Raw genomic sequence first — 17330 nt, 5'->3', positions numbered from 1 at the left:
GAGGGAAGCCTGGGTCACCTTGCTTGGCCTGCTGCTACCGCGACCTGATCCCAGATAAGCGGAAGATGATGGATGGATGGATGGATGGATGGAAACTCAAGACTTCAGACATGCATGAAAAATGTCATGTATTTTTTACAGAGGGTACATTCAAATGAGGATCAGTGGGCAAAGATGTCTCATTTTTGTTGATGCGAGTTGGAAGCACGTCACAGACCTTGACATGAATCTTCCACTCACTTGTCAAACATTGCTCCGGCGCAACCACAGTGTAGCCTTGAGTATTTGCTTCCTTCTCCAACTCAAGAACATTCAGGAAAAAAACAAAACAAGTTTGATAAAACTTTCGAATGCAGTTCTTGGAGGTTATCATATGCTGGTTTCACTAGTTTCAAACTAGAGTTAAAACTATACACCAGTTAAGAAATTGCTTATGATTGAAAACTGCTTTAACAATTGGTGACATAAAAGAATATTTCTGGCCTCTCAAATTCAATTCAATTCAACTTTATTTATATAGCGCCAAATCACAACATAGGTTATTTCATGGCACTTAACACATTAAAGTCCTTACAGCAAGACTTTACAATATTATACAGAGAAACCCAACAATTCAACAATTCCCACATAAGCTAGGAGGGAAAAAACTCCTCTTTAAGGGAGAAAAACCTCCAACAGAGGGAAGGAAAAACTCCCTCTTAACAGGAAGAAACCTCCGACAGAACCAGGCTCAGGGGTGGGCGGCCACCTGCCTTGATCGGTTGGGGTGAGAGGAGAGCATAGAGAGAAAAGGACAGCATAGAGATACAAGAGAAGAACTGTTGGTGGAGACAACAATCACAGGGCAGAGACATGCAGCTCCATGACGGGACATCTGCAAAAGAAAGTAGAGAAACTATGCGAGCAAGGGAACTAAATGGAGACAACAGACAATAAGAAAAAGCTATGGGAGAGAAAAGGATGGTGAGGTATGAGTCAGTTAAAGAGTAGGAGGAAAGAAAAGAAGCTCAGCATGTAACGAGGTCCCCCAGCAGTGTCGGCCTATAACAGCATAACTAAGGGTTGGTTCAGGTCTACCTGAGCCAGCCCTAACTATAGGCTTTATCAAAAAGGAACGTTTTGAATCTAATCTTAAAGCTAGAGAGGGTTTCTGCCCCTCAAACACAAACTGGGAGCTGGTTCCACAGGAGAGGAGCCTGAAAACTGAAGGCTCTGCCTCCCATTATACTTCTGGAAACTCTAGGAACCACAAGTAGACCAGTGTACTGAGAGCGAAGTGCTCTGCTAGGATTATATGGTTCTGTAAGATCTTTAAGATATGATGGAGTCTGGTCATGTAGAGCTTTGTAAGTCATCAAGATAATTTTAAATTCTATTGATTTCACAAGAAGCCAATGAAGAGAAGCTAAAACTGGAGAAATATGATCTCTCTTGCTAAATCCTGTCAGTACTCTTGTTGCAGCATTTTGGATCAGCTGCAAGGTTTTTAATGAGTTCCTTGTGGAACTCCATAACTAACTCTTGTTTGTCTGGAAGATTCATTGTTGACATGGACAAATTGTAATCTATCTGTTCAGCAGGATTTGAACCAATCTAATGCAGTTTCTTTAATCCTCGTAACGTCTTCTAATCTCGAATAAGATCATATGATCAATCGTATCAAAAGCAGCGCTGAGGTCCAGAAGAACAAGTACAGAGATGAGTCCATTATCTGAGGCTAATAAAAGGTCGTTAGTAACTTTCACCAGAGCTGTTTCTGTGCTATGATGAACTCTAAAGCCTGACTGAAAATCTTCAAACAGATCATTCCTTTGTAAATGATCAAAAAGTTCATTTGCAACAACTTTTTCAAGAATTTTAGAAATAAACATCACATTGGAAATTGGTCTGTAGTTTTCTAAAACAGCTGGATCAAGAGTTGGCATTTTAAGTAAAGGTTTAATTACAGCCACTTTAAAAGCCTGCGGTACATAGCCGGTTACAATAGACAGGTTGATCTGATCTAATATGGAAGTTTTAATTAAAGGGAAGACTTCCTTAAAAAGTTTAGTTGGGATGAGATCTAACAGACAGCTAGAGGATCCAGATGAAGAAATAATTCTAGTTAACTCAGAGAGCTCAACAGGAGAGAAATTTTCCAAGTATACATCTGGTCCTACAGTTGCTTTCAGGGCTGCTGTGCTTAACATCCCATCAGTGACGGTGGCAGGAAGGGTCTGCCGATTCCCCTATTAATGATGAATAATATAAAGTTCTGGCCTTACGAAGAGCTTTCTTGTATAATATTAGACTATCCTTCCAGGCCAGGTGAAATTCTTCTAAATTAGTGGAACGCCATTTCCTTTCCAGCTTTCTAGTTGCCTTCCTAGCAGAGCGTAGTTCTGAGTTGTACCATGGAGACAACTTCCTCTGGTTCATTACTCTCTTCTTCAGAGGGGCAACATTATCTAGAGTTGTGCGCAGAGAGACTGCAGTGTTTTCTACCAGATGATCCACTTGTGTGGGACTAAGATCAACGTAGATGCCTTCTGCTGCTTTAACACGGCATCAAAGAGGATAAGCATGTAACTGCTTCCTTAAACTTGGCCACGGCATTATCTGACAGACATCTACTGTAGTGGTATTTATTCCCACATGCTGTGTGTACATTATTGTAACTTCAAAAGGTCACCCACTATCATCACTTTATCTGAACTCGGCACTAAATCTGATAAAAAGTCAGAGAATTCAGTTAGAAACTCTGAATAAGGACAATATTTGTTGGATTTCTTGGTTTAATGTAATAGTAAACTGATCTTCAGTTTTTAGACGGACAAAACAAAACATTTTTAATTCTGGGAAATTTAAATAAAGTCTTCATATAACTGCTCACTGTAGTTGCAGGAAAAACTGTGAATTTGTTGGTAACTATTTTCTGTGGTGGTTCAACCTGCATGTAGTGCTGTAGGGAGTATTTCTGGCAGCAGGACAGTATATGTGCGATGGCATCAAATAAATGACGTGTGTAAAGTATGTGTTTAAGGAACATTTTACCTAGTGTGGCTAAAAGCCAGAAAAATGACACTGTTACAGTCACAAACATGTATTTATTAATGCCTCTTTTTGTTACACAACTCATAATTTAGACTACAAGTGATTTCTTACTCATCCTTTTTCTTCACATCTCTAGTTCCTTCATGCAGCCTCGTCTAGTTTGAAAGCAAAGTAGTACATTCCGTCAAATAGTCTTTTTGTTCTACTCATATTTTAAAACCCCACTTTTAAAAAATAAAATCGTATTAATGTCTTCTCCCTGCCTACTTCCCTGTGCACCGTTATGATGCTGCCAATGTATTACATTTCCACTAAATGATTTAGTTCGACTCTGGTCAGTGGAGACAGAAACTCCAGCCTTGTTTGAAATCCATGTTACACATTGATGATTGCACCGAAACTTTCGCGTCCCTTTGTTTCAAGTCATACTTTTCTAAATATGATTCCATTGCCGTTAGATGATAACTGGAGGATAGAATACCACGACACAACATGCCATCATTTAATGTATGCATACAAAACAGGACATGACTTGATATAGAAATGACTGGATAGTCTGATAACAGCGGATTATGTTTCTCCTCAGGTATATGGCTCCGGAGGTCCTGGACGATTCCATAAACATGAAACATTTTGAGTCTTTCAAGCGCGCGGACATCTACGCCATGGGCCTGGTCTTCTGGGAGATCGCCAGCCGCTGCTCCATGGGAGGTGAGGATCAAACAGGAAGTAGTGGTGGGAGGTGAATCAGTAGGTGAATGGTAGATTGACAGATTAATGGAGGAAGCAAGAGAGTTTTTATTTTAATTTTATTTTTTTAAATACAGTGGTGTGAAAAAGTGTTTGCCCCCTTCCTGATTTCTTATTTTTTTGCATGTTTGTCACACTTAAATGTTTCAGATCATCAAACAAATTTAAATATTAGTCAAAGATAACACAAGTAAACACAAAATGCTGTTTTTAAATGAAGGTTTTTATTATTAAGGGAGAAAAAAAAAAATCCAAACCCACATGGCCCTGTGTGAAAAAGTGTTTGCCCCCTAAACCTAATAACTGGTTGGGCCACCCTTAGCAGCAACAACTACAATCAAGCGTTTGCGATAACTTGCAATGAGTCTTTTACAGCGCTGTGGAGGAATTTTGGCCCACTCATCTTTGCAGAGTTGTTGTAATTCAGCCACATTGGAGGGTTTTCCAGCACGAACCGCCTTTTTAAGGTCATGCCACAGCATCTCAATAGGATTCAGGTCAGGACTTTGACTAGGCCACTCCAAAGTCTTCATTTTGTTTTTCTTCAGCCATTCAGAGGTGGACTTGCTGATGTGTTTTGGATCATTGTTCTGCTGCAGAACCCAAGTTGGCTTCAGCTTGAGGTCACGAACAGATGGCCGGACATTCTCCTTCAGGATTTTTTGGTAGACAGTAGAATTCATGGTTCCATGCAAGTCTTCCAGGTCCTGAAGCAGCAAAACAGCCCCAGACCATCACACTACCACCACCATATTTTACTGTTGGTATGATGTTCTTTTTCTGAAATGCGATGTTACTTTTACGCCAGATGTAACGGGACACACACCTTCCAAAAAGTTCAACTTTTGTCTCGTCAGTCCACAGAGTATTTTCCCAAAAGTCTTGGGGATCATCAAGATGTTTTCTGGCAAAAATGAGACGAGCCTTAATGTTCTTTTTGCTCAGCGGTGGTTTTCGTCTTGGAACTCTGCCATGCAGGCCATTTTTGCCTGGTCTCTTTCTTATGGTGGAGTCATGAACACTGACCTTAACTGAGGCAAGTGAGGCCTGCAGTTCTTTGGATGTTGTCGTGGGGTCTTTTGTGACCTCTTGGATGAGTCGTCACTGTACTCTTGGGGTAATTTTTGATTTTTTTTTTGTTGTTGTTGATTTTATTCACTTTATTAATCCCCGAGGGGAAATTTCTTCACTACAGCAGGGGGGCTCTCAGGGGGGAGCTGCTGCAGCAGGCTGCCACTAGCGCGGCGCCAGGTAACCTGACCTAAGGTGCATGTTTTTGGTCGGCCGACCACTCCTGGGAAGGTTCACCACTGTTCCATGTTTTCTCCATTTGTGGATAATGGCTCTCACTGTGGTTCGCTGGAGTCCCAAAGCTTTAGAAATGGCTTTATAATCTTTTCCAGACTGATAGATCTCAATTACTTTCTTTCTCGTTTGTTCCTGAATTTCTTTGGATCTCGGCATGATGTCTAGTTTTTGAGGATCTTTTGGTCTACTTCACTTTGTCAGGCAGGTCCTATTTAAGTGATTTCTCGATTGAGAACAGGTGTGGCAGTAATCAGGCCTGGGTGTGGCTAGAGAAATTGAACTCGGGTGTGATAAACCACAGTTAAGTTATGTTTTAACAGGAGAGGGCAAACACTTTTTCACACAGGGCCATGTGGGTTTGGATTTTTTTTCTCCCTTAATAATAAAAACCTTCATTTAAAAACTGCATTTTGTGTTTACTTATGTTATCTTTGACTAATATTTAAACTTGTTTAATGATCTGAAACATTTAAGTGTGACAGACATGCAAAAAAAATGGAAATCAGGAAGGGGGCAAACACTTTTTCACACCACTGTATATCTGTGTTGATGGAGTGAAGACGCACGGTCAAGCAGACTGGAACATGCAATATTTGAATCTCATTTTTCTGTCAGGCATTCATGAGGACTACCAGCTGCCCTACTACGACCTGGTTCAGTCAGATCCATCAGTGGAGGAGATGAGGAAGGTGGTTTGTGAGCAGAAGCTTCGACCCAACATTCCCAACCGCTGGCAGAGCTGTGAGGTAGGACCGATGATGCTGCATCTCACTTCAGAATGATGTTTTTTTTATTTTTTAGAAGGGATTCAGAGGTGAAAACACAGACAGGCTTCAGCCCATAGAGTATCTTGTATATTATTTATCTGAGGATCTCAAGACTAACGGGCAGGTTTGTATGGGAAGGCTAAAACTGGCGTGAGTTTTAGAGTTAAACGTCCGGCAGCTGAGTCCTGTACAGTTTGAAGTCGACTGATGGAGTTTTTGATCGAGGCCATTGCAGTAGTCTGGGCACGAGGAGATGAAGGCATGTATAATGGTCTCAGCATCATGAAATGTTAAAATAGGATGGATTTTTTTTTTTTTAGATATTTCGAAGGTGATTAAAAACAGGACTGCTCAAGCTTTGTGATATGGTGTTCGAATCTCAAATTGCTATCCAACATAACCCCAAGATATTTTGCGACAGGTGTAGTGTATTCTACAAGCGGGCCAGCACATGGGTGGATTTGTTTGGTTAAATATGGTGGACCAATTATATGACCAATTATATGTTTATTTAAATATCAGTACATGGTTGGAGTTGGGCGTCCAAGCTCTGGATGAGGAGCAAATATCTTGTGGATGAGTTTGTTTGGTACTTTGACCTCAAGTATTTCCAGCTGGGTGCAATTCTTCATGGGGCCTCCATTTTCATCCAAAAATGTAAAAAAAAAAGAAAAAAAAAGTTTCAGAGAAATTCACCTCTGAAAATGGTGCAAAGTAGAGGTTAGCATACAAATTTGGAAATTAAGTGTTTTATTTCTCTGCCCATACAGTTTTTACCGTGAGCTTAGCAACATCAGTATCTTGTGTTATAAATAAAATTAAAGAAGCCTTTATTCCTTCTAAAGGCTGATCTCCGTGGCCTCCAAACAGAGAACTTGTGGTCGGGGTTGACTTTTGTTTTCAGTTCACACTCTGTTCCCGTAGAGTTTCTTTGAAAGTGTTTCTGTCAATATTCTAATGTATCTGAATGCACAATGCTCTATCCTGAAACTCATAAAATCACAGACACATACTTACCATACAACTATAAATCGGCTTTGAAATCATAGGAAATGCTGCCGATCATTTAGATTATAGGCTATTTTTCCTTAAAATCATCAGGATCATGATGTACTAGAAGCTGATGAAAACTGATTGAAATATCTCAAATGTAACAGTGTCTAGCAAAAATGGAGCCTGTTTAAGTTTGATATTCAGAAATAGGGGTGGGCGATAGATAATAATAAATATGATATATCTGGGTATTTTTTGTGATAACAATATAATCTCGATTATTAATATTGCCATATTTCATTCCATTTCCTCTTTTTTTCCCCCACTGGTAACACTTCCTGCTCTACTTCCTGTATTTATGCTGTTTTCACCCGGATCATTAGCGTGTTGGTCCGTGTTAACATAGGCAGCCTAAAAAAAAAAGAGCAACTGTAGAAGCTACAGCAAAACTGCGGTCGTAGCTAATTGCTGTAAAGTGATATAAAGTCTGCCCAAACACTATTTCTGAATATTAGAGGAAGTTTTTGTGTGTTTAGTCTCCGTTACAGCCCTGAATACAGACTACCACACGCCTGCTAGTATAAGTTACATTTAATTGTATTTATTTGTTTCTGGAGGCCCTGGCTGCCTCCACTGAGGCAATAATAGTGAAACACGTGGTTTATGTAAAATATACATGGTTAGCTTTCTGTTACATCCTTATATCCCCTGAATGGGCAAAAAAAACCAACCTCAGCGATGGACGGCAAAGTGCATCGTCCTGGCTTCGACAAATCAAGTTGGATATCTTCCAAAATGAAATAATTCTTTGTCAGTTTAACATTCTGTATTTGCTTTAAGAAGTGGAGAAAGAGGGATTTTATACTAAAAAAGACTAATTTTGGACAATATAGGACTAATCTACAGAAGCCTCACACTGGCTTCAAATATATTTTTGCAATAAATTGTATTTTTTATGCCTCTTCGCCAACAAGAGCCATTAGCCGACTGCATTATGTTTTCAAGTTGTATGTTCATAGACACAATATGTCCGTCCCGTGCTCGTGAAGATGATGTCTCGGGAACACATTTGGGTAATTTTTGCAAATTTAGACCAACATTAACTGATTCAATTTTGTTGGTTCAATGGATTAACCTCACAAAAAATACATTTGCTGTCATTACTCAAAAATGTATATACCAATTATGACAAAATTTCCCACAAATGTCCTAAAAAGGACAAAATGATGACATGATAACATTTTAAATCTAAAAGAGGAAAGGTTAACTTTGCTATTACATCATATGTTCGGCAAAAAACACTTTCCTGGCCATTATTTAACACCAATACTCAGGAACAGAAGGGGATATTGTTACCATAATTCATATTTGCTCAGATATTGAAGTGCTTTTTTGCAGCAACTTTCATATTTGAGGCATCGACCGTTGCGATTGCTACAACTGTGTGTTCCATCACAATCAGTTTTATTGGTCATGCATGTGAACACGCATAAGGACTTCTTCACCACAAATATTATGAAATGCCAGTTGTGGTGGAGGACTGGAATTTCCTGCCATCAGTTACGTTACAGTAAAATGCGAGACTTTTCCAAATGACATGAACCAGGGTGAGTGCAGCAAGAAAAACAGTTTCAGTAACTGTGTAGGCACCTGATTGTTGTTTTATGACTGCTCCAAAGGGCCATCATTTGCATAACTATGCTCAGAGTGTTTGAATAAGAAAAGACACTTCTTTAACAATACTCCCATAAGCACCAAATTTACAAAGATTTGAATGAAAGCAATTTCGAGGAAAGGCACAGTCCTCTCAGATGAAGCCGTTTATAATGCCTGCACAAAGTTTTATTAAGCTCTGCACATATTCACCCATATACATATGTTGTATTTTAAGGAGTGTGAACAATCGTTGAGCTTGCATGCATGTACCCTTGTGAACAGGAATCTATCTACCAATAGGTACTGCGAATGCCATTGACCACAGAGCGCATGCATCAGTTTCCAGGTGGTCCCATAAATAAATAATAATTTATCAGCGCTAACCAAAATGTTTCCATTCGTGTCCTTATAAACAATTATAATTAAATGAGACTCCACAGGGCTTAAAGTGGGTTTGTATGAGTGTCCTTAACATAAAATGAAGAGCTCCTAGTTATAAAACCACTCATTCATAGTCATATCTCGTACAGTTGCTACTTTGTGATGCTGTTCAAAGCACTGATTTTAACAATTTCTTTCCCAGAAGGGATTTTTTTTTTTTTTTTTTGCCCGTTGGCTCCACATTGCATTTATCCCATAAATCAGACTGGCAGATTAAAGTAAATGAAGCCGCCGCGTCTGCGTCTGAATCTGAAAAGCCTTTACATAACAAATCAGCTTCAGTTAGCTCTGCTGAAGGAGGCAATGGAAATGTGAAGAGAGTGTGTGTAACAGGACAGAATGTGCCTGCTGCCATAATGAGCACTGCAGGTAGTATCTCGGATTGAGCAGTAGCATCTTACCAGACAAATACTGTGAGACGCTGTGACCGAGATACACACAGAAATGTCAGTAACTCGTATATTCTAGATGCCGCCAAAGGAAACTAGTGGAAGCTTTAACCAGTAAAAAAAAAAAAAAAAAAAAAAAACATCCAAATGCAAGACTTTCCCTTCACGTTGTAATGAATTATTTGAGTTGTGTTCATGTTTGTCTTCTCTCTCTGCCCCTAGGCTTTGCGGGTGATGGCGAAGATAATGAGGGAGTGTTGGTATGCCAACGGTGCCGCCCGGCTCACTGCCCTGCGCATCAAGAAAACCCTGTCTCAGCTCAGCCAACAGGAGGGAATCAAGATGTAGACACAACTACCACACAGACACGCACACAGACACGCACACAGACCTCTGACTGGCATCCATATCGTTAGTATTACAGCATTATTATCTTCATTATTTTTCATCAGTCGCTCCTCTCCTTTGTTTTAAAGGGGAGTGAAGACTTTGTTTGGTTTTTTTTCCCCCGTGCACTATTTTTTTCTCAGCCCATTTCATTTATCATCAAACTGAATGGCTGAATGGAGGAGTAAATAGATGGATGGATCTGATGAAGGATGGCTGTGCCTGAAGAGGATGACAGAGGATTAAAGGGAAGCCTCCACTCATTGACCTCCATCTTATTTAACTACATTCAACACATGAAGTCTCTCATCGCCTGCCGCCATCACTTGTCACACACAGACAACCATGAGCTCCGACCTCATCAGGTAAATTAAAGGCCAGACATGGAGAGAGCCAGGAATCACCTGGGACATCTCTGTGGCTGCTCTGCTCTCATCTTTTTCTCTTCATCATCACCCCCTTTGGTGGTGTTTTACGCTTTCATTCTTCACCTCAGAGGGGGAAGCTTCTCGTTAGTAGGGCTGCAAGTTTTTGTGATTTACATTTTTTAATAATCTCTTTGGTCACAAAATATTGAGCCTTTCCAAGTGTAGAAAAAAAAATGGTTAGCAAAACCATTTCATGAATATAAACAATGTTTCCAAGCCAAAATCATAAATTTAAACATATATTCTTTAAATGAATGTAGCTATGGACACACCCCACAATACTGCTGTGTTTTTAGGTCAACCATTACAGGAGCTCAACTGGTCCTTTCAGCTAAAGATATGCTTGCTTTTAACCACACATCAGCATAAACAGGTTGGCTGAATCATGAATGTGAGTTGTTCACATTTGAGCCATACTTTGCGGGTTACTGGAGGATACCACTAGATGGCACACCAAAGAACAAGAGGCATTAATAGCACCTCCAGATTTGCATGATGGAAACAATAAACATGGAGGCGATTATAACTTTGGTCGTTCTGCCATCCCCGCACTCCCACCACACTGCCCCAACCTTTCAGCTGCGTAATGCATTTTGCAGACCCATCGTGTTAATTTGTGATGATGTGCATCCAAAAGGACACAGGATTCACAAAGTAGGCACACACACACGTGAACATGTAGTTAAAAGCAAATATATCTCCTGATTTTATTTGCAGTTCATTAAAATATAAAAGAAATTTAATATCTGTGAATATCTAGTTAATACAGGATTTCAAATGTCAGAAGCAGGTGCAAAACGTATTGGGAAGTTTTTAACTGTTACTGAATTCTTAAAAGGCAACTTCACTGGTTTCCAACAGGCTTCATGTCTCCAACATGGAAAAATATCTATATCAAGATTATTTTACTTCCCTCCATATTGCCTGTTGTGAAATCTGCAGAATTCAGCCTCTAATTCCAAACTACAAACTATTTCATTGTCTTTCGTCCCACATCCACAGATGCTAGGGTCTATTTAGTAACCATACATTTAATTATGGTTAATGAATATATTAAGGAAAGTTCATTTTAATTAGACAATTCTGAGAACAAATCTACATTAAGTTAATTGATTTAGTTAATTGAGTTAGTTGATTTAAGTTAATTTATTTAAATGTCAGTGTTCAACAAAGATAAATTGGACCTGGCCAATATTCTGTTTATGCAATTGATTCCAGTAGTTTCAATAGCTGTGGCATTTATTTAATCAAATAAATTTCAATGTTGCTGATAATTCACAAAGCATGCAGTTCTGATATGAAGTTGTTTGCAGCCCTACTCTTGAGTCGTGTTACATTAGCGTTGTGAGGCTGGAAGTGAGGATCTGGAGGTTCAGGGACACTGTAGACCTCCCAAACACTTCATCTGTTCGTCTAGTCCACTTATTAGCAAATTTCTCATCTCTGCAACAGTTTTGCACCCATTTCTTTTTTTATTATTATTTGTTACTGTTGTAGTTCCCCGTCTCCTGCCGTACTTGTCTGGGAGCCGGACAGGTCAGTCTAATTTATTGTGTTTTTGGACTTTTCTTTTTTTGCGGGGGAGTGGATCTTTTTTGCAAAACTTAAACTGGACATGGTGACCTCCATTCATTTTTTTTTTTTTTGGCAAACATGCTGCAACATATGCAATATACAGTAGATAATTGTGTCTATTTTCTATACTGCGCTCTGCTAAACCACAAACAGCAAGAACAACACCAACTACAATCAGCTGCCACCATGCCTTCCAAGCCAGCTGTTACCGGAAAGTGCCAGTGCTTTAAAACCCAACTCCTCTCACGTCGGCTGCTGTTGAGTGTGTTTGTTATTGCACAGATGCAGCTGTGTGTGTGTGTGCGTGTGCGTGTGCGTGCGTGCGTGTGTGTGCGTGTGCGTGTGCGTGCGTGTGCGTGCGTGTGCGTGCGCGTGTGTGTCAGTCAGAAGAGGCCTGCAGGAGTCCTGCCGAGCATACAGCCAGCTCGTACTATGCACACCCAAAATGTAAGGTCGGTTAGCGAGAGAGGAACCACACCACACGTCACAGCACCCACAACCCAGCCGATACTCTGGTGCCATTTTGTCAGACCCCCTCCTGAACACCCAACCACCTCAGCAACAGCTCATCGTACAGCTTCTCCTCCCTGTGGACTGAGTAGACTGAGCTCCAGCACCTTGGACTGTCTGGAGTTGGAAAAATGCCACCACAAAAGCTCATGGCGGCTTTTGAAAAGAGACATTAAGACTTGTAAGCATTACTGATATTACCCTATAAATGTAAACTCTTGGATTTAATATTTTGGTTCTTTGACTTTTTTGCGCCATTGATAGCGCAGCAGTGTGAATCAACCTTTCGAGCGTTCTCTTCTCTGTAGTATAATCAACAAAAAAAGCAGTGAGGTACATTCATTTAAATATAGCAAATGGATTTTTACTAAGCCATAGGTTTTCCAGGTTTATTTTATTTTTCTCTTTTTTTTTGTGGCAACATCTTTTTCTACTAGAATGTACATTTATGTAAAACAAAAGATGAAAAAAAAAAAATGCGTAAATGAAAAATATCATTTCAGCTTAGCAAGCCTTAAGGGACCAACGCATAAGAGTCAGGATCTGCTCTTGTTTTTTTTATTTTTTTTATTTTGTTTTTATTTTTATAAATATATATGTATGTGTATATGTATATATATGCATATATGTATGTATATGTATAGACGTGTGTATATGTATGTATATACATGCATATATGTGTATGTATATACATGTGTATATATGTATATACGCGTGTATATGTATGTATATACGTATGTGTGTGTATGTATATACGTATGTATGTGTATATACGTATGTATGTGTATATGTATATACGTATGTATGTATATACGTATGTATGTGTATATGTATGCATGTGTATATGTATATACGTGTGTATGTATATACGTGTGTATATACTTGTATACGTGTATATGCTTGTATACGTGTGTATATACGTGTGTGTGTGTGTGTGTATATACGTGTGTGTATATATGTGTGTATACGTGTGTATATACGGGTGTGTATACGTGTGTGTGTGTATATACGTGTGTATGTACGTGTGTGTATATACGTGTATGTGTATATACATGTATATGTATGTACGTGTATGTATATGTGTATGTACGTGTATGTGTATACCTGTATATACCTGTATATGTGTATATATACATATACATATGTGTGTGTATATGTATATACATATGTATGTGTATACATGTGTGTGTTTTATACATATGTATATGTGTATACATGTATGTGTGTATACATATGTATATTTGAAATACTATAAAGTAAAGGTAGTATCATTATGTAGTGTAAAGGAAAAAAAATATATACATGTAGCACCTGATTTAACTGTTTGTTTCAGTAAAATGTTCTAAGAAAATTGCCATACATCTAAACCCATATGATTTTTATTTACTTGTGTCCACGTTCCATCAAAAGCACTTGTCTAATACATAAGTAAAAAAAAAAAATAGCCCAGAATTGGATATTTTAAATATATAATGTGATAAAAACTCCACAATGAAGTGAGTGAAATTAGATCCGCCAGATCCATCAGTCGATTGTTCCGCAATAAGTGCACTTCTGTACCACTGCAGGGTTTACCTGTACGGCAATTTGGATGTCAATGAGTCCATCTGTCTCCATTGTTTTTCTTTGTGGATACATAATGTATTGATGTGCTGCTACTTTATTTGTACACCTTGCTCTCCTAATCGAGGTGTGAGCTGCCGTTGGATGTAAGTATCCTCAGATTGCCTGATTTTTCTGATCATTCTGTGCCATGTTGCTCTGATGCAAATCCACCCCATCGTCATTTGATAAGCAAGCCTTTCAAAGTCTTACTGAAGCTTGTTTAAAAGAGTTGTAGGCCGCCACCATCCATAGAGGCGCGGGAGTCCACCCCACCACCTACTCCAACAGCTTAGTTCATTGATGAATCCTCCTGTCTGGTTCAGAAAGCTGATCAGTTCGATCAGCTGATGTAGGATTCACTTAAGCGCTTAAGAACTTAAGCTGCAGCCTGTGAACTGTTTAGAAAACCACTGTGTCAGTCTATTAATGGGCATCAGAATAGTTAATTGTCTCCACTTTTAGTGCTCACACATACTGTAAGACTTCGTTTTCCTCTACTGGATGCCCACCTGTAGAGTACAAGAAAGGAGAAGCAGTGATTTGTCAATTAAAAAGTACTTATTATTCTTTAAAAACTTATCGTTGAAGCTCTTGTAGTTACCCGATAATGCAGTGTCACAAAATGTCAAAATTTTTCAAATCATTAAAACTGCACTTTCAGAAAGTGTAATTTTATAGAGCGTTTCATTTCTGAGCAATGTAACAACAGTTACTTGTCAGACAGTTCATTGTTCATCTATTCTCTATTCTATTCTTAGGTTTTGACCACAGAAAGCTGACTAAACAGTCAAGTCTACGACTCAAGGTCCACTTTGTTATTTGTTCAAAGCTTTTGACAGAATCGGATTTCAGCAGAAGAAGACCTGTCCTCTTATTTGTTGGCTCATTATGTGAATATAGAATATGTACAATGATCACTTCTGGCATCTAGACTTTGACCTTCCCTCAAAGAAGCGCTAAGCTCATCACAGCAGAGTAAGGAGAGACTTATTTTTTTTGCATTCTACAGTATGCAAAAGTCCCACGGGAGCTCCAAATTGTGTCAAGTTTTAACATCTAGCTGCAACTGTAAACTGCGGTTGAGGACTGTAGAAGTAAACCCTAAGAACAAGTGAGTAAGTGGACCTTGAGCAGCGGTTGAGATCAGGTTAGAAATAAATACATTCTTACTGTTGATGTTTTGATTCATAGGTGTTGCCACATTTCTGAAAAATTTGACAAAATCTGTATATTTAGTTGGCTGAAAAAAAAAAAAATATCCAAAAAGATTAAAAACTTCAAAACATTTGAATGTGACATTTTCATGATCGATTGCTACAGGCTTCCCTTGTCGCCCTTTAAGAAAATGACAATGACAAAAAGCAAATTGCGATGTATCTCCACTTTTCAGAGTCGTCGTTAAATTAAGTATTCTTCCTTATGTATAAATGGTCATCAGTCGCAAAAGTATTAAACCTTAATGAGAAAATATCTCGGAGTAAACAAAAGAAGAAAGCGATCCTGATATTTGGAGAAAGTTAAGTGGATATTGCTGCTATATTAAATACAAAAAAGGTTGACCGACTATGCTTTATTAAAATGTTGCACGTGTACAAATGTGGTAAAACTAGTAGGGCCAACTGTTGGTTGCCAGGGGAAACCAGGGACAAGAATTTCTCTAAGTCGCGTGGGTAGGGCCTTAGGGTGTGTGATAAGTGGCACTGGTGGTGTGGTGGTGATGGTGGTGGTACGGGTACGTGGAAGTTAAAGTATCCCTTTAAGTGAGCCTTGATGGGGCTTTAGGTGGAAATTAGACTGTATAGGATGTGTATTTCCATTAGCAACATCATTCTCTGGGACATTAACAACAACAAAAGCTCAACTCAACAGCACCTCTGGTATGCCTCTACTAGGACAACCTTCATTCTGTCTTAAAGTCACCAGCAGCCTTGTACTTTTTCTTTTCAAAACCCAAGATGGCTTAACTGTAAAAAGACACTTTTGCACCCAGCTGTTTATTTTTTTGTCTCGTGGTCTTTATACAGAAATCGTTTTGTCCTTGACTCTTAACTTGCCTTTCTATCTTGTCATTCCACGTTCTTAAATTGACTTAACATCTCCAAGCTACAAGGGCCACACTTCACTGCAGCTGATTCCCTGGATTCACAGCCCCATCAACTGGTTAACTTACATACATCCCGGCTTATTTCATTTGTCCCTTTGTTGTTGTGTTTTTAAACATAAGTATTGTGAGTCCGTGAATCGTACAGATAAGGATAACAACTCATTTGGACAGACTCTCCTCGAAGGCATTCTTAATGTTTTGCAGAAGATGAGTGGTGAAGCTAGTTTGTCTTATATGATATGGGAACTTGGAGAGGTTTTAGACTCTGTCACCTCCACAGATCTAACCAAAGGCTGACTTGGTCATGCTTTGTCATTTTGTCTTGGAAATTCACTAAAAGTATTAGGCACAGCTCAGGCAAACTCTTCGCTTGAAATCTACCGGTGCTGTTAAAAGAGAACTGTATTGATGTACCGTTGCGCTCCTTGTCAGATGCACGGTGGACACCTCTTTGTAGTGCTTGGTTTGTGTAAGTGTGAGGGTCCATGCACAACAAGGCACTGGCTTGCTCAAGGAAGAATTGTTACGGTTCTCTCTATAATTTTATATAGTGTCACCCTTGCAATGTAAAGAGATGAATGTTATGATTTGAGTCATTGCACCTCTTGCGATGAACCTTCACAGTCATGGCTGTGCCGACTTCATGCTCACAGAGCTTTTCATTTAAAGAAGAATAAGCTTGAATGTAAACCGGTAGCATTTGTTATGACCATTATTTGAGAAACGACAGGGACAGTCAGATGTTCTCAAACTCCATTGAAAGTGATAGCAGCCATGTTTAGTAGCTGGAAAAAAAACAATACAATTCACTCTCAGCATTGAGGTAGCAGGAAATGTACATACAACATGTCATTAAGGAGAGACTGTCTGAAAGTGCTCAGTTATACCCATGTTTGAAAACTCGTCAACCCCTCTTTATGTGACAGCAGACTTTTTATTCCTGCATCTGACTGGCCAGATGAAACTGCTCTCCAGACTTTGCCATTAGATGTGGCTGGATGACAACCAGTTTGTTTGCAGCACACATCGGCAGTGACAAAAAAAAAGCGCTACCACTGTCGACAATCCCTCTTCTGTCTGAAAGAATTTGGGATCAAACTTGTAAAATCCTTCCATAATTTGTGTTGAGTTTAGTAACCAGTTATTGTTTAGCTATTTAGATCATTATCTGAGCCATAAACCATTTAAAAAAAAAAAATGTGTGCAAAGAAAACCTGCTGTACCTCTTTGTTATTTTTTTAGAATCCTACCTTGCCTTTTCTCTCCATTGCTCAGATAAAAGGGGGGTCGGGGGAGGTACACTGTTGAAATACTGTACAACCAACAATGCAGTTTTAAGCCTCAGTCAGCTGGTCAACACAACTGAAGGCTTTTGAATTGAAGT

At 39.2% G+C, this 17330-nt stretch overlaps 1 protein-coding gene across 1 annotated transcript in view; it reads left to right on the top strand.

Annotated features, from left to right (window-relative positions):
* The window catches only part of tgfbr1b (transforming growth factor, beta receptor 1 b), a 67435-nt gene extending 54528 nt beyond the window's left edge, over positions 1 to 12907 (top strand). The window contains exons 8-10 of the mRNA XM_069151262.1: positions 3620 to 3744; positions 5707 to 5837; positions 9560 to 12907. Coding sequence (XP_069007363.1) covers positions 3620 to 3744; positions 5707 to 5837; positions 9560 to 9685 — 382 coding nt within the window. The 3' untranslated portion in view covers positions 9686 to 12907. The remainder of the gene's footprint in view (positions 1 to 3619; positions 3745 to 5706; positions 5838 to 9559) is intronic.
* Positions 12908 to 17330: the final 4423 nt, after the last annotated feature.

This window comes from Embiotoca jacksoni, unplaced genomic scaffold, assembly GCF_022577435.1.
Source record: "Embiotoca jacksoni isolate LCO1_2020_lvr unplaced genomic scaffold, fEmbJac1.0.p SCAF_17, whole genome shotgun sequence".
NCBI classification, from domain to species: Eukaryota; Metazoa; Chordata; class Actinopteri; family Embiotocidae; genus Embiotoca; species Embiotoca jacksoni.
This window is presented reverse-complemented; position numbering and strand designations above follow the sequence as displayed.